The 22,808-nt window shown below is 36.5% G+C and overlaps 1 protein-coding gene and 1 pseudogene across 1 annotated transcript; both read left to right on the forward strand.

Moving 5' to 3' along the window:
- The first annotated feature begins 829 nt into the window (after positions 1-829).
- LOC120077247 lies at positions 830-14,393 on the forward strand (annotated as a pseudogene).
- On the forward strand, positions 13,211-17,437 carry LOC120077248 (ABC transporter C family member 2-like). Its single transcript, XM_039031145.1, has 6 exons — positions 13,211-13,379; positions 13,622-13,942; positions 14,008-14,108; positions 15,569-16,325; positions 16,476-16,597; positions 17,209-17,437. The coding sequence occupies exons 1-6, from the start codon at positions 13,211-13,213 to the stop codon at positions 17,365-17,367; spliced, it is 1,629 nt and encodes a 542-aa protein (XP_038887073.1). The 3' UTR covers positions 17,368-17,437.
- Positions 17,438-22,808: the final 5,371 nt, after the last annotated feature.

Genomic DNA, 22,808 nt, shown 5'->3' on the forward strand with positions numbered 1-22,808 from the left:
CCTTATATATGTTGCCTCTTTGGGCGTATGGGCCTGTTGGGTCGTATATGGGAACAGTCTTTATTCACGAGTGACTAGTTCGTGTGTCCTTTGGGAGGACCATGCATCCGCTCCAAATGCATCCCATAGCCTATCTTTCATCAGCATCAGTTACTGATCCAGGCGTACTTCCTTCTATCTCGATAAGAACCCTTTCCTCTTTTTTTGAAAGCTGAAAGCAAGCATTCTAGTCCTCAACCCAATAAAGTAGCTCGGCTAAGAGAGAGAAGACAAAGAAAACGACTTTCTTTTTTCATATATATGGAGATCAAATTTCAGCAATTTCAATCTTCGTCACCGAGTTCAAATCCCTGGATACCCAAAAGACGCTGTTTTAGCAAGAAGTGCGATTTCAATCATCATCTACGAGGGAAATTGACTTGACGCCCAAAAAGACGGGGGTTTTTCAACTTTCACAATCTGGATGTCTGTCTACGAGCGGAAATACGTTGATACCCATTTTGACGGGGTTTCCTAAAAAATGCAATCCAAAATGAAAGTCTACGAAAGAAAAGTCAGTTATGCCCAAAATCACGGGAAAATGAAAGTGGAATGATTTCAATTGTTCACACCTCTGTCCTAAATCAAAGTTGTCCCCAAGGCCTCTACTATTGTGGCTACCTCTACTCTTTTATATGAAACAAAAGAGGAAATAGGATGAATACATGTACGTTTACCTTTACGAAAAGCAATAGGAAGATCATCACCCGTTTCTAGATCCAATGACGAAAAAAACTCTGGTACAGGAAATGGAACTGAAGGAGGTTGTCGTCGAGTATAGACCTTAACGATGGGAGGAAGAGTAGAGGTAGCCACAGGTAAAGATGAATCAGGAAGAGGACCGGAAGGAGAAATAACTGTATAGACAAGGAAATTATCCTCTAATTCCTCATGCTCCCCTTGACTCTTATTCGAAGAGAAAGACGGTGATGAAAAAAAGGGGTATGTTCAAAAAACGTGATATCAGGAGAGACTCAATATTTATTTAGACTAGGACAATAACACTGATACCTCTTTTGGACACGGGAATAACCAAGGAAAATACATTTTAAGGACTTTGGATCCAGCTTGGTATGCTGAGGCCGAACATCCCGAACAAAGCAGGTATAACCAAATATTTTGGGTGGAATGGGAAACAAATGTTGCTTGGAGCATAAAGTACGAAAAGGTATCTCACCCTTAAGAATGGAAGAGGGCATGCGATTTATTAAGAAACAAGTTGTGGAAACAGCATCAGCCCAAAAGGATTTTGGAACATGCATCTGAAACATCAAAGCTCTGGCTGTCTTAAGGAGATGACGATTCTTTCGTTTTGCAACCCCATTTTGAGATGGAGTATCAACACAAGAAGATTGATGAAGAATGCCATGGGCATCTAAATAAGACTTGAGTGTATGAGAGAAATATTTCTTAGCATTATCACTTTGTAGGATTTTAAGAGTACCACTAAACTGAGTTTGAATTTCAGCATGGAAGTTATGAAAATGAGAAAGTAACTCAGAACGACTTTTCATTAAATATAACCATGTAACACGAGAATAGTCATCGACAAATGTAACAAAATACCTAAACTCTCCTTTGGACTCAACAGGACATGGATCCCAAACATCAGAATGGATTAATTCAAAAGGAGCACTAGCTCATTTATTGACTCGAGGATACGAACTCAAACGATGAAATTTAGCAAACTGACATGACTCACAATCTAAAGAAGACAAATGTTGAAGTTGTGGACGAAGACTCTTCAACATAGAGATAGACGGATGACAAACGACGACGCATGTGCCTACACGCACCGGCGCGTGGACGGACAGCAGGTTGGAACAAGCGATGCGTGAGCCTCACGCACTGGTCAGATGGAAATCGGACTTTGGAGTTTTGTAGATTGGCGGCTGGACTCCTCGTTGGATTGGGCAGTGTCGAAAAAAACAGCTTTTTTTTTTCGGCAGCGGCGGCAACGACGGCGAACGAACCAAAGACGGCGACTGTGAGCAAAACTGTAAACTCACCTCTCCACAAAACCCTAAACGTATCACAAACGGGTTCTAAATTCTCAAACCCCTGTTCACAAAACCCTAAGTTTGTTTAGAGAGCTCTGATACCATGTAAAACTCTTAGGTTTGAGAAAGAATGAGAATGATCTATTCATTCACCAAAGATATGAATATATACAAGTGTACAAAGCATAGAAAAGGAAAATATCACAAAATATTTACAAGGATGGAAAACCATAACTATAGAATTATAACACTAATGTTTTTCAGGTTTTCAATGTTCAGTTGCAATAGTTAATCTCCTTAATGTTTAATAGGTTCACTTTTCCTGCATATCAATTTGTTTTGGTGGCCATTTTTGAGTGTTGAAACAGGTTTTCGATGTTCAGTTGCAATAGTTGATCTCTTTAATGTTTAATAGGATCACTTTTCCTGCATATCAATTTTTTTTTGGTGGCCATTTTTGAATGTTAAAACAGTATTTTTGCTAATCTGCTATACATAGCTATATAACTTAATAACCCCGAAGGAATTTAGATAATGGAATTCATGTGAACTTTCTCTATTTTCCACTTCTGTATTTTAACAAATTTACTTGTTTTTGCAGTTAAATAGTTTCATATTGAATAGCATTCCTGTTTTGGTGACTGTGACTGCTTTGGATTATTTACGGCTTGTGGGGGAGACTTGACTCCATCTGGGGCATTTACGTCACTTTCATTATTTGCAGTGCTACGGTTTCCTCTACTCATGCTTCCTAATATAATAACTCAGGTTCTCTACTTATATGCTTTTCAAAATTTTGTTCTTCAGAATTTCCGGCTTGGATATGAGCCTTACATTTACTTGTATATAACCTATACAATGATGGCTTTAGTTGTTGACACTTGCTTGTTTTCTTATTTATTTTTTATTTTTGAAGTATGGATTGTGTATATATTTACTGATTTGTGTACAAAATATAGGGAAAGATATACTTTTGGACTTTGAGATTTGACTTAGGTTGCATTTGGATTCCTGAGTTTTCAAGCTTAACACTTTTAAGCAAAAGGCATAATGATGTTATTGTTTTATTTTGATTGTGTTACTTAAGTTGCCATCGATTTTCAGGTGGTAAATGCAAAAGTATCCCTAGAGGAGCTGCTTCTTGCAGAAGAGAGAGTTTTGCTTCCAAGCCCACCATTAAATCCAAAACTTCCGGCCATCTCAATCAAGAATTGAAACTTTTCCTGGGATCCAGAGGTGTACTCTCTCTTTACCAAGGATTTTTTTATTTTATTATGATATTATTATTATTTATTTCTTTTTTCTTTTTGCTGTATATTGTGTGTGTATTTGGGTAGGCATCAAACATATTTTTGATTAATTAAATCTAACTTTCATATAAAGTAACGTAATAAACAAACTACTATTAATATGTTTAATCTTATTGCTGGACTTCATCATTATTAAAATTACTTAATGAACACACTACTACAAAGAGTCTTAATTCTTATTCCGGCACTGCATCATTAGTTGAGGTAGCTGCGGGTATTCTCTTTAGGGGCCTTAGTTGGTGATCGGGCTTTTCCCTCAAGTAGGGGCAAATAATTCTTAATTATTGGAACCAGAATAAAGCAGCAGATCTAGAAGCCTGGGCCGCAACAAGGGCTCAGTCTCATTAAATCTTATCTCAGTTGAGCTAAGCCTGGACTTTGGTATCATTAAATCTTATCTCAATTAAGCTAATAACTTTGCACACTGATAGAAGCTTGCCTACAAAATGCCTTAGTACCAAAGAGAGTTATGATTGAATGAGATTCTTTTCTCGGATAAAATTCTAGAGATCGTTTTCATTTCAACATGTACTTTCTATATATTGCTTTCCTATGGTTCAATTTTTCATCTTAGTCATTGTATTACTTCTTAACTAGGCTGAGAAGCCCACATTATCAAACATCAATTTGGACATACCAGTCGGTATCTTAGTCGCAGTTGTTGGAAGTACAGGGGAGGGAAAGACATCACTAATATCAGCAATGCTCGGAGAACTTCCAGCAGCTGCAGATTCTAGTGTTATTATTTCAGGAAGTGTTGCATATGTTCCACAAGTTGCATGGATTTCTAATGCTACAGTAAGTTGACATAACTTGCCATAGGATATTTCATGCATGTACGTATGATTTAAGTTTTTAATGTGCTCGAAAATAATGACGCTTATAATTTTGTGTTTCTCAGTATGCCACACATTTTCTAAACATTTGTTTAATGTGGTCTAAGGTACCTTTCTAGCTTCTTTTATGGGATTGAATTTCTAGTTTTATTTAAAATATTTTCTTTTTAATAAAAAAGAAAAAAACAAAATCTATTTGTCATTACTTCAGACTGTACATCCTAATATCGTGTTGGTTGCAAATATATTGATTATTTTTAAAATCATTCAGGATATTATGTTATTCTTGTTAGGATACTTTCCTTTTATATATTTAGCCTTTCTCCTATGTAAGAAGGCTTTATATTTTATGGTTAATTCATTGGAATGCAAAAATATTTGACTCCATTCAAACTTAGATGATATCAGATCTAGGAAATAAAAAAACCGTAGCTTTTTCAACATCAAACTAGGGGTGGAAACGGTTTGGTTCAGTTTGGTGGTCAATTTTCTAATATGTGAGAATGATATCAAATTCCATCCCTAGGAAGTATTTCAAGGTTCCTAGGTCTTTAATTTGGAATTCATTAGCTAGCTTGCCTTTGAAATTGTTTATCTCAGCTTCGTCATCACTTGTAAGAATGATATCATCAACATAAACTATTAAAACAACCATTTTATCATGACTAGTATGTCTATAGAAAATGGTATGAACTGCTTGACTCTGATGAAAATCATAACCTGTCACTGCTTTCTCAAATCGCCCAAACAATGCGCTAGGAGATTGCTTAAGACCATAAAGAGATTTCTTTAACTTGCAAACTTTGTTGGTTCCAAGGGTGGCTTCAATCCCCGGTGGTAAGTTCATAAATACCTCCTCTTCAAGCTCACCAATAAGGAAGGCGTTTTTTACATCAAGATGATAAAGATGCCACTCATAATTAACTGCAATAAATAACAATACTCTAATGGAATTGATTTTTGCAACAGGGGTAAATGTTTCATGATAATCAATCCCATAGGTCTGTGTAAAGCCTTTAGCAACCAGCCTTGCTCTGTATCTTTCAACGTTCTCATCAGCTTTTCACTTTATAGTAGACATCCATTTACATCCTACTATTCTCTTATTTTTTGGAAGCTCAACAACTTCCCACGTGCCATTTTCTTTTATAGCACTCATCTCTTCCATAATTGCTAAGTTCTAATTCGGATCATTCAAGGCTTCCTGTATATTCCTTGGCACAAATAGATTTGTTATTCTAGATGTGAAAGCTCTATAATCATCAGACAATCTATGGTAAGAGAGAGAATGCTACTAAAAGGAGGTTCAAAAGTTGCAGCCGTTCAGCATCCCCTCTGAAAGGTGCCAAAGATTTATTTCAAAAGAATTTGTCAATTGACTCTTCATATTCTCACCAGGAAGACAAAACGGCACCAATCATTAATGAATTGCTTGACTCACGCATTTAGAGTGGCTACTCCAAGCAAGCATCATCCTCGCTTTTTGAAGTCTCTAGCCAACCCAAAAGTGAAGAAATCAGACCAGACTCTCTCATTAAAGAACGCATGGAATCAGGCCTCAATAAAATCTCCCTTCTCATTACTAATCAGAAAGTTTTTACAAAGTAGCAGAATCTTGCACCCCTAATCTAGGATATACAGAATTGTAATAAAGAACGACTATACATATTAATTTAAATATATCTTATAACAAAAATAACCCCTTCATCTATCGTTACCTGATGTAAACGTGATAAATCCAAGGGGATTTGAAAAGTCTTTTAGAAGTGTATAAGCATTATGCAAAAGGCTCATCCAATAACTTATTTCCTTATTATTGTTAATAATAATTGTTATTAGCATGGTAATCAACGTTAAGGACAGCAGCCTTAGTAATCTTCAGTTTCCTGTTTTCCCTATTTTAATTGGTGGTAGATTCAGTTTGGTTATTATTTGCATTCAGTATTCTTTTTCTTATCATTTACTATTATACTCTCATGTAGCTATCCTACGATTGACAGGTTTTTGAAAAATGCATTAGGGGAGATCTAAGAGGGAAAATGAGAGTTCTTGTGACGAATCAACTGCATTTTCTTTTGCAAGTTGACAGAATTATCCTTGTTCATGAAGGTGTGGTGAAGGAGGAAGGAACATATGAGGAACTTTATGAAAATGGCAAGTTGTTCAAAAGGTTAATGGAAAGTGCAGGTAAAATGGAAGATACAAGTGAGGAAAAGGAAGATAGTCAAACCAGTGATAATAAAAAATCACCCGATCTTCCTGCTAGTGGGATGGCTAAGGATTTTGAAAAGGATGCTAATCCTTCAAAGAATTATAAAGAACAAAAACCTGTTCTTATTAAGCAGGAAGAAAGAGAAACAGGTGTAGTCAGTTGGAATGTTTTAGTGAGGTGGGAACTTTTTACCATGAGTATCATCATCCAGTTTTGTGTTTGTTATAATATATATTGATTTACGTAAATCTTTTATTTTATTTTATCTTATTTGCTGTAAATATTGTGTTAGATTCTTTTTTTTTTCTGTCAATATTTTCCTTATTTCATTAAGTTTGTACTCTATTTAAATTAGGGACATTGTACTCTTGTAATATGAGAAAAATAATACATTTTACACATATATATGTAGTTCTTACTTTTCTCGTCAAATTGAGTGTGCACCTTAAGTAAGTAATAATAGAAAATCTTAGTTCAGTGCGATATTTTTCTGGACATAAAATAAAACTTTTCGATGAAAATAGACTAATATGCTCAAGATACAAAATCCACAAGGGAGTGAATGGTCAAGGTCTTGCCAAATCCGTTTAAGGAAGTGAAAATATTGTGTAATTGAGTTAGTTCCTTGTCGTATATCACCCAATTTCAGGTTCAACTCAAACACTTGTGACTGGTTGCCTAAATTAGCATACATCTGAGTTACACTGTCTCATAATTCCTTGGCAGTAGAGTAGCACATGTAATTGGAGCCAATGTCTTCAACCATGGAATTGACAAGCCAAGTCATAACCATGGAGTTTTCAGCGTCCCACCCTGCGGATGACGGGTCATTTGGACTAAGGGCAGTTTTTTCTCTCGTGATGTAGTCAATCTTCCCTTGTCCATGAATATACATCCGAACACTTTGGGACCAATGAAGAAAATTTTCCCCATTAAGTCGAATGGTGGTAATTTGGATAGTGGGACCAGTTGATTGGATATGATTGTCGCAAACTTTTGTAATTGGTGCCTTAGGGTCTGCCATATTGCTGAAAGAAAACACAAACTCAAAGGGAATGCGGCTGTGAACAAAACGGTAGATCGGCTGAGTAGTGGCAGTGGCCGTCGGCTATGAGCAGTAGAACAAGGCTGTCGAACCCACGTCGACTGCGAACCTTGAAAAGTGATTGGACGAGGAGATGCTGTCAATTGCGAACCCTGAAAATTGACGAACCCAGCGAAAAGACGACGAACGGCGGTCTCTGAATGCTCGCAACAGCAATGAACAAGGGAAAAGGTCGGCGGCGGCAGCAACACTCCTAGGGTTTTTCTTTTTTTAGGTTTGTTAGAAAATTAGGGTTTTAGGGCTTGAGTATAATTATTCTCTGATACCATATGTAAAATATATTCTTTTTCTCATATTACAAGAGTATATTGTCCCTAATTTAAATATAATACAAACTTAATGAAATAAGGAAAATATTGACAGAAAAAAAAAGAATCTAACAAAATATTAAGATCAAATAAAATAAAATATTTTCATAAATCAACAAATATCTTCTACATAACCAATCAAAATTGAGATTTCATTATTCTTTGAATGTTTATAAAATAATGTATGATCTGCTTGACTTTGAAGAAATTCATAACTGGACACAACTTTTCCAAAACGCTCAAACCAAGCTCATGGGGAATGTTTAAGACCATAGAGAGATTTTTTTAATTTGCAAATTTTACTACAGCCAATCTCCTTCTTAAAACCTGGTGGTAAACTCATAAAGACCTCTTCCTCAAGATCACTATTCAGAAAAGCATTTGTCACATCAAGTTGGTAAAGCGGCCAATCTAAATTAACTACAAGAGACAAAAGAACTCTAATAGAGTTAATTTTTGCAACAGGGCAAATGTGTGAAACCCGAATTTCAATTTTTCCTACTTAAGCATGACATTAAGGAAATTAACTAAGTATCAGTTAAATCATATGTTAAGGAAAAGGGAAATTCTAAATGTTGAATAGATTTTCTTTGAGTAGCTTTGAGATAAGCCTTAACTAGTAAAAGTTTGGCTAAGTATGAAGTCAAAAAGAAACCATGTTTGGTGTTAGGAAACATTAACGCATGAGACTCTAATAAAACTAAGTTTATAGAGGTTATGCGTTGAGCTTGTGAGGTTTGGACGCATGTTGGCCGAAGCATTGGCAAGAGGCGTTGCCAAAGGTTGCTCATGCGTTGGGATGATACAAGGATGCGTGAGCAAGAGCGAGAGGGCAAGACAGTGAGCACAAGGCGCATGGCATTGAGGCTGGGCATGCGTGCTGACTAGTATGCGCAAGGTGTTGTGCGTTGGAGTGATGCACGCGAATGATCGTAGCTACATGCGGCGCTAGACAATAGCACTAGACGATAGCGCTAAACGATGAGCTGGGGCACGCTAGACGATAAGCGTGGACGTTAGGCGTGGGCGCTGGGCGATAGACACAAGAGCTACATGATGGGCGCTACACAATGAGCGTGAGCACTACACGATAGGCAAAGCGCTAGACGATGGCCGTAGCGCGGTAGACGTAGACGCTAGACGATGGCGTTACACGATAAGCGGACGCGCTAGACTGATGTGTGTAATGCGTTAGACGATAGGCATTAGAGCTACGTGATGAGCTAGAGCCACGCGATAGCGAGATCGTTGAGAGCGAGAGATCACTAGACGATGAAGCTATGCGATGGGGTGTAAGTACTATGCGATAGGTGCAGGCGCTATGCGATGGGCTATGCGTTGGATGATGAGCGACAACGAGAGATTACTAGATGATGAGCTAGGCGATGAGCGAAAGAACTAAACGATGAACTAGATGATGAGCCAAGCCATGGTAGCTGCATGGTGAAGTGTCTATGCGTTGCAAAGGCTTGCGGTACATAAGGCTTGCACAGTCAGATTGCGTTGGTCTTGAGCAAGAGACTAAGGACGTTGGAAAGCAACAAGGATATACTAACGTTAGTCATGAGGTACACGTTAGCAAGAGGCTAGGTGATGGTAAGACAAACCATGAGGCATTGAGCTGAGACTTAGTTTGACCCAAGGGTTGGTATGTGTTGGTAATACGCTATGCACCAAGGACCTCCGAGGGCATATGGGCGCATAGGACAAGGCTGGAGCTGTCTCTTATACACATCTAGATGTGTATAAGAGACAGACCCAAAGGTTACTATACGTTGGTGATGTATTATGCGTTGGACATCCGAGGGCATATGGGCGCATAGGACAAGGCTGGAGCAAGCACTATGCATTGGAAGATTACGAGGGTCATAGGCCTAGTGTCTGTCTCTTATACACATCTAGATGTGTATAAGAGACAGGGTATGTGTTGGTAATACGCTATGCACTAAGGACCTACGAGGGCATATGGGCGCATAGGACAAGGCTGGAGCAAGCACTATGCATTGGAAGATTACGAGGGTCATAGGCCTAGTGTAGAGCGCATATGCCAAGAGTAAGCCATGTGAGAGAAGAAAGGTATGCGGCCAAGAAAGGACTTGCGATGTCTTGATAATTAGTACGGCATAGGTGGTGCGTTGATAAGAGACCTAAGGGCTGATAAGGTTTAAGTCGTACGGCCAAGCAAGCATGCAACCAAGTTGAAGGGTGATGCGTTGATGAGGTAGAACTTGGAGGACAAGTCGGAAGTACCAACTCGTCTAGACATGTGACGAGCTGGGGAATCGGAGATCTCATGCAATTGAAGTGGACGGCTGAGGATGCATGCAAGGAGAGACTGGTACATTAGCTAAAGGAAAAGAAGACACTTCAGTGTCGTTGTGGCAAGGGGTTGCATTGGCAACAAGAGGAGAAGACGACTGGCCATGCAGTCAAGCAGGAGGTGTCGGGCTGGGGGAGATTTTGGACGCCTATAAATAGGGGGCTTGGGACGAAGAACTCTTTTAACTCACTCGGGCCATTTGAGTGAAATCAGAGCGAAAATATTCGGAGAGGACTGTAGTGAGGGATATCGGGCTTCTAATGCGTTTGGGGTGCTAAAGAAGAGGGAACCTGCATTAGAGGTAAAGTGGTCCAGTGGCATGCATAGGTTGTCGCCAGCAGCCTTGTCATGCTTTTCCGCCAACCCAGCGTGTGCGCTTTCATCACCAGGCAGACACACGCCGCATCGTCCACGCGGTTAGCTAGACGTGCGCCCAGGCGCCCACTGTTGTCTGTGCAGGAACAACTGCCCAGCGTGTCCCTCTGCCCATCTGCGCGCACCGACACGTCCCTCTGCTTCCCAATGCCTCCCAAAGTGTCAAAATAACCTCTAAGAAGCTATTTTGAAATAGCTCAGTCTATCTTTGGGTTATTTTAAGTGGGTAAGCTGGTTATCATGATTTTTAAGGTTATTTGTGAATAAATTGAGATTATTGAAAAAATAATGGATTAATTTGAAATTCTTGGAAAAAGGAGGAATCCAAGGAGCAAGACAAGGAGCTGCCTAAAAGAATTCTTACAGGAGGAACTTTGAGTGGTTACTCCATTGTTTGTATGATTCATTTCTATATATATGTATATGAATGATATATATATATATGTATTTATTTATAGGTTATATATCAAATGTTGGCATGATTAGGAAATGTATTTTGTCTGGATTTGTTGTTGTGTTATTATAATGCATGAGTAGTTGTATTGAGAACTAGATTTGTACCCGGAATATTGTTAGCATGCTTTGTGGTTGCTTGGCTGGGATTGTCAGCATACCCAACATGTTTAACAGGAAATGTCAACATGTGCACATTCGGTGGGTTATAGGGTGTTGAGATTTATCCCACATCGGCCCTTGCAGGTTATTCGCGGAGAATACCTGAGGGTTGGGATTACATGATCATGCTAGGAATATCCAGCTGGCAGGCTGGGGAGGTTACATTTATTATTATGTGATTTATATTTGATTGTGGAATTGTTTTCCCAAAAATGAATTTCTATAGTTAAGTTTGATTCCTTATAAAGGCACCACTCACTGGGCTTATAACTCACGTTTCCCATGTTTTGTTTTCTTTCCCCTCTCAAGGTTGCAGAAGCAGATCGGTTGGGAGAGCCACCAGAGGTCTGAATTAATTTTATCTCACAGGGCGGGACTTGGATCATGTTAATTGGAAGTCATTAGGATAGTTAGGATAAAAACATATAAAACAGTATGTTTAATTATTTATATTCATTATTGAGTTATAGCAACCTAGCTTTCAAGCTGATAGGGTCGAGCAATTGATGTCACAAAAGGGTGGTGTTGGCTGTCTTCACATCCTCTTCCAGTCTGGGTGATAAGGCTCGGGAGGGGGTGTGACAAAATGTTACCTGATAATCAATTTCATATGTCTGAGTGAATCCTTTAGCTACCAGTCTGGCCTTGTATCTTTCAACATTACCATCAGCATGACATTTTATGGTGAACACCCATTTACACCCCACTGGTTTCTTATTCTTAGGTAATTCTACTATTTCCCAAGTTCCATTTTGTTTTAGAGCATTCATCTCCTCCATTACTGTTAATTTCCAATTTGGATCATCTAAGCCTCATGTATATTCTTTGGGACAAACAAGTCATCAATCCTGGATATTGATATGACATAAAGTTTGCAATAGGATGTTTGGTACAACTGTGAATACCTTTGTTGAAATTGTAATTTAGCCCTAAGGGCGTTTTGGTCTTTTATGGGTTTTTACAGTCTAGGGTTTCTTATTATTTGGTTATTTATACATGTCCCTATAATGTGTACTGTGTATCTGAATTAAAAATAAAAACTCTTATCGTGGTTTTTTCTCCCTTATCTAGGGTTTTCCACGTAACTCTGGTGTTTTCTTTTCTATCCTAACTTTTCAAGATGGTATCAGAGCATGGTGATGAGAATCTCGCTGGAATAGAAGAGTTAGTCATTGACTCTAGCAAGGGATGGAACTTCAAGGGAAAATTCTCACAGTGTTGAAATTAGGGCTGTTGTCGACCAATATCTACGGTCATTACTTGGATCGATTCAAATCCAACACACGGGACAACAACTTCTCGTCGATCCAGCCGTCACTGCCATCGGAGGACCTCCATCGCTACTGGAGACTCGTATTTGGTCCGATCCAAAATGATTCTACGACTTCAACCAGACTCGAACATCTTCTGCCGGTCCAGCCCAGACACGAACGCTTGCCGTCGACGATTCCGTCGTTCCAGCCGCTAATCGTTAACGATCGCAACCCAGACACAATTAGTGGAGATTTTCCAGGTCAGTTGTCCTATCATCTTTCGTCCTTTCCCCCTTTGTCTTCTTTGCCTAATTCCTCGACCTTCCATCCCTCAATGAATTCGAACCAGACCTCTGCCTACCTTGAACTACCCAGCCTTCCGAACTTGCCCGGCCTCTTGATCTACCACAGCCCACCAAACCACCCGAACCAGTCGGTCCAGAAAAACCAACCTGTCCAGCCGAACTTGGTCCACTCGAACCCGTTCCAGCCGAGCCCGGTCCAATCAAACCCGGTCCAGCCCAACCCATTACAGCAAGCTTTTTTCTCCCACTTTTTACCCTCTGGTCAGCCAGCGGCTCAAGTTGGTCTTCCCACTCCGGCAGAAACGATATCATCAGGGGTCTATGGGCAAAAACAACCTACAACAATTTTTAATTGGACTGTTAGCGTTTAACAGCAACTGGCAAATTTGCAGCAGCAGATTTCTACGCTTGGGGCAGCCGTTAGATCTATGGCCAATCCGTCAACTGATTTTCTACTAGATACATACCCGGGAGTTCCATTATGTTCAGAAACTCGGTAACTGCTTACCCTACTTTACCTTTCACAAACATTATGTCTGGGTCTGTAGGCAATTCTGCAGGAATTTCTATTGGCGAAGAACTTAATGGCCAGAACTATTTTGCTTGGTCACAATCTGTGAGGATGGTTCTCGAGGGACGGCACAAGTTCGAGTATCTAATAGGGGAGATACCCAGACCAAATCCTGGGGATCCTCAGGAACGTATATGGGGGGGGGGGGGATTCTCTCCTCCGCTCAATTTCAATAAACAGTATGGACCTCAGATCGGAAGCCTCTTTTTTCCTCAGCTTCCGCTTGGGATATCTGGGAAGCTGTCCAGAAACTTTATTCGAAGAGGCAGAATGCTTCACGCCTTTATACATTGAGAAAACAGGTGCATGAGTGCAAGCAGGGGACTCTCGATGTAACATTCTATTTCAATAAATTATCACTATTATGACAAGAAATGGATCTGTGTCGGGAAATAGTTTGGAATTGCCCAGTCGATGGGGTTCAGTATTTGAAGATTGAGGAGGTTGACCGCATATATGATTTTCTGACTGGCTTAAACTCGAAATTTGATGGTGTTCGGAGCCGAAATTTGGGACAAAGATCAATGTCGTCCCTGATGGAAGTTTGCTCAGAGGTCAGATTGGAAGAGGATCGAACTAGTGCTATGAATGGTACAACGCCTAATTCCCTTGACTCTGCTGCGTTTGGAGTCAAGTCATCTGGATCAGAGAATGACAAACAGAGTGGAAAGACCCCTCCAATTTGTGAACATTGTAAGAAACCGTGACATACGAAAGATCGATGCTGGAAATTACATGATCGACCTCAATTTGACTAGTGCGTGTGGCAAAACCTGAGTGGTTCGCGAACTTCGGCGGTTGGACGGATGACACGGCGTTGATGACTGATCGGACGAACAACGGTGATGGTGGCACAACTGTAAGCGGCAATCAATAGATCGCAATGCGACTGCAATTAGCAGAAAACTGATATGGTGATGCTACCTCAATTGACAGCAAGAACTCACGGCGACACTTAGTAGCAAAAAAGGACGGCCAATGATGCAGACAAGGTGGAACGCGAAGAGTTGACGTTTGACAGAAGTGCGACCAAAAATCACGTTCGCCGGAGACAACCTTCAGCGGCCGTCCGGCGGAGATTGACGTGTGCGGCGATGCTTCTGGTGACCGCCGGCGGAGAACAAAAAGAGGCTGATCGGGCGACAGAAGGTAAGGTTTTAGGTTTCAAAATCTTAATGCTCTTATACCATGTAGAAATTAGAGGAATAGAATATTAATCTCCTCTTTTTCTTATTCAATATGTGCAGATTAGGTCTTCTTATATAGGAGAAAACCTTTTACAAAATTGAAAATAATAAAGACAAAAAAGGAAAAAGATAGAATAAAGATATAAAGGAAAAAACATTCATATACAAATATAGAAATTCCAACAAAAGGACGGCTTAATTCTAGCTCATTTGATTGAGAAATCTTTAATAAAAATTGAGGGTTTCCTCACCTGTCACCTCAATGTATAAGAATATACCTCTCATGCATAACTTCAAAATAAAAAATAAAAATTGAACTTACAAATTTTTTAATCAAAGTTAACGTTTTTATTGTCGTTCTTCTTCCTCAAAAGCTTGATTGGTTTATCTATTCTTTCAAGCTTGCGAGTGAACAAATTGTTTATTCCACATTATTTGGAACTTGAATTTGATCAGGATTCTTGGATAACATATATTTTTCGAATTTGGTCAATTAATTTAGATTGATATATTATTATCCCATATCAATACACCAAGCTGTCATTTAAATCTGTAAAGTAAGTTCTTGGTAATGGCTTGGTGAGGATATCTGCTTACTGTTGCTTGGTAGGCATATAGTTTAGTTAAACTACTTCATGTTTAGCTTTCTTTGAGTTGAAATGTTGATCAATTTCAGCATGCTTTGTTCTATTGTGGTGAAGTTGATTCTTTGCAATGCTTATTGCTACTTTATTGTCATACATTATTTGAATGAAGCTTAATTCACTCGGCTATGAATTAGGAATTGCTCAGATTGTTTCCTGGTATATTTTGTGTGTCTTATAATCTTTCCTTTCCATATAAGCTTAGAATGACTGCTTAATTCTAATCAGCACATTTAATTGAGAAATCCCTGGTACAAATTTGAGGCTTTCCTCGCCAGTCACCACTCAAGGAATAAGAAATACCTCTCATGCATACCTTCAAAAATTAAAAATTAAAAATTAAAAATTGAGCTTACAATTTTTTTTAATCAAGTCACTGTTTATTTTCTTTTTAGGTATAATAATATAGCATTTTTTAAGCTTTGAACAGTGGGCATATATTCAAGGGCCAACCGTTTTTTTCTCACTCTTTCTTTTTGTCCCTACAGAGCACAGCTCGAGAAGTAAAGCGGCTAGAGTCTATAAGTAGATCTCCAGTTTATGCTCAATTTGCTGAAGCTTTAAATGGCCTTTCAACTATTCGTGCATACAAAGCTTACGATAGAATGGCTGAAATTAATGGGAAATCCATGGACAATAATACTAGATTTACCCTTGTGGACATGAGTGGAAATCGATGGCTTTCAGTCCGTTTAGAAACCATGGGTGGTCTTATGATATGGCTTACAACCATTTTTGCTGTGATGCAGAATGGCAAGGCAGAAAGCCAGCAAGCATTTGCATCCACCATGGGTCTTTTACTTAGCTATGCTTTAAATATTACCTCTTTGCTTAGAGGTGTATTAAGGTTTGGAAGCATAGCTGAGAACAGTTTAAATTCTGTTGAGCGCATTGGGACCTACATAGATTTTCCTTCAGAGACTCCATCAATTATTGAGAGCAATCACCCCCCTCCTCAATGGCCTTCATCTGGACTTATAAAATTTGAGGGTGTCGTCTTACGATATAGACCTGAGCTCCGAACAGTCTTGCATGGTCTATCTTTCACAATTCTTTCCTGTGAAAAGGTTGGAATTGTCGGACGAACAGGTGCCGGAAAATCAAGCATGATAAATGCCTTATTTCGTATGGTCGAATTGGAAAGGGGCAAAATATTGATTGATGGTTTCGATGTTGCAATGTTTGGGTTACTAGATTTGAGAAAAGTTCTTGGCATTATACCACAGTCACCCATTCTTTTTTCAGGTTAGCAATCTATAATTGTCAAAAAATTTGTATCAAAGTAGCATATAGCACTTTCTACTTCGTTCATCCTCTTGTATTCCATGTAAATCAAATTCCATTAATATATTGCCTGGCTATCATTATGTTCATTTTCTTTCTCACTTTGTCTAGGAACTGTTAGGTTTAATCTCGATCCATTCAACAATCATAATGATGCTGATCTTTGGGAAGCTTTGGAGAGGGTACATTTAAAGGATTTCATAAGGAGGAATACGTTTGGTCTTGATGCTGAGGTATGTTTTTTGAAGTTTGTGGGAAATGTATGCGTTTGGTGATGGGAATCAAATACTTTGGTCAAGCTTTTATTCGACAAACATGAGGTGGATGATCACTCATCAAACATAAGCTGCAGTGCATTTAGCTTTTGGTGAAAAACTTCAGATGGAACATTAAAATCGCGATAAACAATAATCGGACGTTTTTTAAAGAAAATTTTAAATTTGATTTGTATGACTATTACCAATGCAATATCCACGGTTCTTTTTGGCTTTGTTTGGGCTCCTGTTATTCAGTTTTGCCATGATATTTAGCTTCTTTGGGTTTTGCTTTGAATGTGAGATCTATTCCCTCCTTTTGTGGAGAATCCTTGTGGTGGATGGTTTTGTATACATTATTGTCATATGAATTGTTACAACTGGTTCTATTTTGATTTTACTTAGACTAGTACAAGAATACTACAATCGGAAGAACAATAGATTTGTTGAGTGAAGTAACTTTTTTGGTTTACTTGAAGCTGGTCGGGTATGTTCATGTGCTAAAAGATTATAAATTGCAAAAAAGTTCTTTCATTTAGCATATTGTTTCAAGTTTATCGATCCAAGTTCCTATTAATATTACTGTTTAGGTTTTGGAGTATAACACTCCGAAAGAACTGTTATCAAAGGAAGAAAGTGCTTTCTCAAAGATGGTTCAAAGTACAGGAACTGCCAATGCGCAATACTTGCACAGCTTAGTACTTGAAGGTGAAGGTGAGAAAAGGTTTGGATTAGAAGAGAAGATTTAGATGGATGGATAGAGGAGATTGCTTGCTTGCTCATGTTGTAATTTGATGATATTACATTGTATTGGAATGACTGGATTTTTGTACTACACTTATATAACATACATCTCATATTTCGTATATTAGTTGGATTGATTTGAGAGAAAAATAAAACATATCAATAATATTATTGATATACCAAATATAAAGGCTATCATTCAAAATGATACTTAAAATATAACATTGGTATTTCAATTGTATATTAATATTAATTCAAAACAAATTTCAAGTACATCATTAGTGTATCATTGGATACATCATAATTCATTCAAAATGCAATACTAAATATTGGGGGTATCAGTAGTTTATCATCACTAATTCAAAATTCATTTAAAATATAATATAGATGTATTAATAGTATATGAGTTGTCATTAAAAATTCATTTTACATACATCATTAGCTTATCAATAGTAGTATTAACACTTATGATCTAAATTCATTTCTAGTATAATATTATTGCATCAGTAGTATATCAATACTCATCTAAAATGTAATTCAAGTATCTCAATAGTGGATCCATAATATATTTGCACTCATTCAAAATTCAATTCATTCAATTTAAAAAATATATAGTATTTGTGTATCAGTCGTTCATAGCCACTTATTCAAACTTTAATTAAACTATAAATTAGTGTATCAATATTGTATTAATACTCACTAAAAACTAATTTCATGTATATCAATATTCCTTCTAAAGGAATTTCAAGTATAACATTGGTGTATTAGTGTTATATCAACATTAATTCAAAATTCATTTCAAATATAACGTTTGTGTATTGTATGTATGAGTACTTAAAAATACATTTGTTCACGTATATTAGTATATCAACACTTTTTCAAAATTCAAGTTCAAATGAGACATTAGTGTATCAATAGTTTATCAACATTCGGTAGAATGATTACCAACAAGTTGGATTGAACCATTATAAGTTCATTATAGTGTACTAGATAGATAAGATTATATAACAAACGAACAAGGATTCAAATTAAGTCCACAAATGATAGTAAATGCACAAACACTTATTGACTAATAAATATGGTTTATGAATGATGAATTTAGTATATTTATTTTATAACTCATATGCTTTATATTTGATATATCCGTCAAAGCCTACAAATAATAGTAAATGCACAACCATTTGTTGACCGACAAATATTGTATATAAATGGTAATCTTGATATTTCAATTATATAAATTATATACTTTATGTTTAGAATATTAGTCAAGTAAAATGGATTAAGCCAAATTAAAATAAAGCCTATTTAATAAAAGATTGAATTAATCCTAGGTCTAAAAGTTGGGCCCAAAGTCAACTAAACTGAAGTCCATGCATAGCCTCCAAAACTATATAATTAGAGGAGGTTACTCTTCATTTGGGAAGGGAGTCAGAGATTGAGGATTCAAAATTCAAATATCCAAGTCGACAACAAGTCAAAGGTCTCGATTAATAAGCCAAAGGTCGATCAACAAGTCAAAGGTTGATTAATAAGCTAGAGGTCGAGCCAAGTCGATCAACAAGTCAAAGGTCAATCAACAAACTAGAGGTAAGCCGATCAACTATGAAGCACAGATACTTCATGTGAGGCAAAGAATCAGTATCTGACACGTATCGGATACCGATACTTCCAGATACTTTCCAGATACGTATCTGATACGCGATTTGACGTATATATACTTTCAGATACTTTCCAGATACGTATCTGACAAGCGATTTGACGTATCTATTTCTATGCGTACTTTTTTTTTTTTAAGAAAAAAGACAAGTAACTCATCTAATCTTTCCCAATCTAAAATTAGTTAACCTATTTAAAAAGCTCACTACTTGAGTCCAAAACTAAAAGAAAAAAAAAATAACGGACCGAACCTTAGACTAGAATCATCTAATCTCCATCTTCACATTTGAATCCCCACAAAGTTCATCAAAATATAAATCATTTGGATATTTTCAACAATAAGTTCTTCGTTTATCTTCATACTTCTCTCTCTAATCTTCTTCTTCTTCTTTGCAATATGAGTCACTTTTCTATTACATTCTATTGTATTTCAACATTTTAGATTTTTTTTTTTGTATTTTATTTCAATGTTTGTATTCTATTTTGTGCTATTGTTATTAACTTGTATGCCAAATTTATCTATATCCTAGATTTTTTAAAATAAAAAAAATTATCTTCAACGTATCAGTATCCTTGTTTTTTTAGAAATATATATATTAAAAAATATTAAAAAAATGACGCATCCTTAGACGTATCCGTATCTTTGTTTTCTAGAAATTAACGAATCATCGTATCCGATCTTATCCGTATCGTGTAGTCGTATCTGTGTCTATGCTTCATAGCTGATCAACAAGCAAAAAGTCAATCCAAATTGATCAATAAGCTCAATGAGCAACCCAAGGTCAATTTGAACTAATCAACAAGTCAAAGGCTTATCCAAATTGATCAACAAGTTAGAGGCAGATTCAAACTAATCAACAAGTCATTTGAAAAGATCAACGAGTTTAAGGATTACAGTTGATCCCCAAACTCATGCATTTGAGCGAAAGAATCAGAAGACCCCCAAGACAAACTGACTAATACCAACACCATCCATATGCTTGGCTTACATTTTCACAGTGGCTGGATAGGAATCACTTTGGAAAGAAGAGACTTTGCAACTTGAACTCTTGATCAATGGTCGATTAAGTCAAGCCTTTCATATGTGCACCGGTGGATTTGATCGATTAAGTCAAACCTCCAAAGTAGGCTTGTCGTCGACCGAGAACAAAAATAAAATTAGTAAAAAAAGATGAAAACTGAAAAAGATGTGTTTGAAACAACAGAAACTTCAATAAATCGAAAGTCATGAGTGGTTATTTTCATCCCATTTACTATTGAACAAAACTCTTAATTGTTGAACAGCCATAACAAGAAAGCGTTCGGTAACTGAGGATGAAGAAAGCTAAGGTTACGTATTGTATTCTAATATTTTTGTTTGAAACAAAAGGATAATCAATATAACGTTCAAAATAATTTAGAACCTATGGATCTTTATTAAGATTAATAGAAAGTATAATAAAAATAACAAATCTCAGTTAGGATAACTAATATAATATGATATTTAAATTTCAAAACAAGATTTGAAAATTAGTTGATGTAAATATTCGAAAACTCAAAACAACTATTAAATCTTATTCGAAAATTCAAAACTATTAAATCACGAGATTTGTGATAAATTGTCTGCTTGAAATGATGATATTAGTTGACGTTGAAAATCTAGTGGGATATTTAGTTGATTAATAAAGATGTTGAATTAATTATACTACAATTAAAAGGGACAATGAGGGCATTTAGGATTTCAGAAAATTGGACTCACGTGACATTCATGCATTTTTGCTTTAATTCAAAAGGATCTTGCGTTTTGCTATTTTTTCAAATGGTAGTGTAATTACTGTTATATACCTTATTAATCCTAAAATTCTTTATTATTTCCGCAAAGAGTGATAGGGAAAGGACTGCAAGTAGTTATTATGGAAAATCTATCCCGTATAGGTCTATAAAAGGCGGCATTCTCTTCCCCAAATCATCATTATTCATTCCTAAAAGAAAGTCTCGAAATTTTGAGCATTTTTTCTTTTCTTTTTCCATATGAAAACTCTAGGGCAGTGCTTCTTCGATCCTCTCTCAATTTATGTACAATCTTTTTCGAGTACTTGCTTTGAAAGAACACGTGCAAGGGCCTTGTTTATTTCAAAACAGATTGAACCTACCTAGATTTAGGAGCAAATTGGAGAGTTTTTGGTTACTCGTTTTTTCTTCCATTGTTCTTGTAATTTTCTTTCTTATAGAAATTTTAGTTTATGTTTGTAGCTATTATTTTCCTTTTATTTTACATTGGAACAATTCTTGTACCCTTTTCGATGAGTACTTTCATTCTTTACTCCTTGTGTTCTTTATTTTCTATTAAGAGCTAAACATTCTCTTGGGATTCAAAGATGTAGATACCCTAAGGATGAAATAAAATCTTCATACGTGTCTCTTTACTTTCGCTCAACACTTTGTGTACACATTTGCTTTTATTGATTTTATTGTTTATTGTTAACTTAGCTTGATCACCTAGGTTGGAAAATAATATTTATAAGAATATTTGGTATATTACTGTATTTCTTTTTGTATATTTGAATGGTGAAATACATGGGTATTTATACCCATAGAACTATCTAAGAATAGGCATAACCTCCCAATAAGTCTCACAACAAATACTCAACAATTCTTATAACAAATTAACATCCCCCTCAAACTCAAGGTGGTAGAGTAGAAACCAACTTGAATTTGCTGATAGAGTATATTAACGTGCAATGAAGGAAAAACAAAATCATTAAGCACTCTAATCATACTTAATTTGAGTTTAAACATGCTTCAAGTAACCTTTACAAAAGAGGGTTTGCTGAATAATACCTTTGAAGTGTGCTCTTCAAGTCTAGCTGAGTTCCACGTGAAAGAGCTTCAATCTTTAAGTAGACAACCACCAAGATCTTCTCTAATATTCTCTTGCAAGGATTGTATGGTGGAAACACTAAATTGAGCTGGAAGTATATAAGATATGAAGAGGGTTTGGTGATTTCTACAGAGTTTCTATATTGAAGTTATTAGTAAGCATGAATCATAATTCATTTCAGCACTTCAATTTATAAAGCTTTCACCATGCAAATACATGGTTTGCATGAAGGACAACTCCTACTTGATGGAGAAAATGGAGAAGTGAAGAATAAGGAAGTTCATTGCATAGTGGAGATTTCCAACATTTTGGAAATCTCCACTTTGAAAAATAATTTTCAAAATGATTTTCCTAAAATGATTTCCAAAATCAAATTTTGTAAATTAAACTTATTTAGTTTTATTTATTCGTTTTACAAAATTAATTCAATTAATTAATTTTAAAAGAAATCTAATTAATTAAACCTTTTAATTAAAAATAATTAATTTAATATCTAATATTAAATTCATAAAAACCAATTCCATCAAAATGAAATTAATATTATTCAATTAATATTTAAATCATATTTAAACATTAATTGTTTCTCCAATTTCGTTTAATTTCGATAAAATTAAACATTTTAATTGTATCGAATACAATAAATAGAAACCCTAATTGAATTTGCAAATTCAAATCTTATCAAGATTACTCAATTTACTAATCCAAATTATGAGCTAGTAGAGGGACTTTATGGATCTACAGATCATGAGCTCCAACGACTTGTAATTAATTGGTTAAACACTTTAAACTGAATTAATCATTATTCATTAACTACCAAGACATTTCACTATAGCTCGATAGTTGCACTCTCCTCACTATAGAAATATTTCTATCCATTTTAACCATAATCTGTAAGTCAATCCTTCACAGGTCGTCCGTATTTACAGTTGG

The sequence above is a fragment of the Benincasa hispida genome, chromosome 5 (assembly GCF_009727055.1).
Source record: "Benincasa hispida cultivar B227 chromosome 5, ASM972705v1, whole genome shotgun sequence".
Classification (NCBI taxonomy): domain Eukaryota; kingdom Viridiplantae; phylum Streptophyta; class Magnoliopsida; order Cucurbitales; family Cucurbitaceae; genus Benincasa; species Benincasa hispida.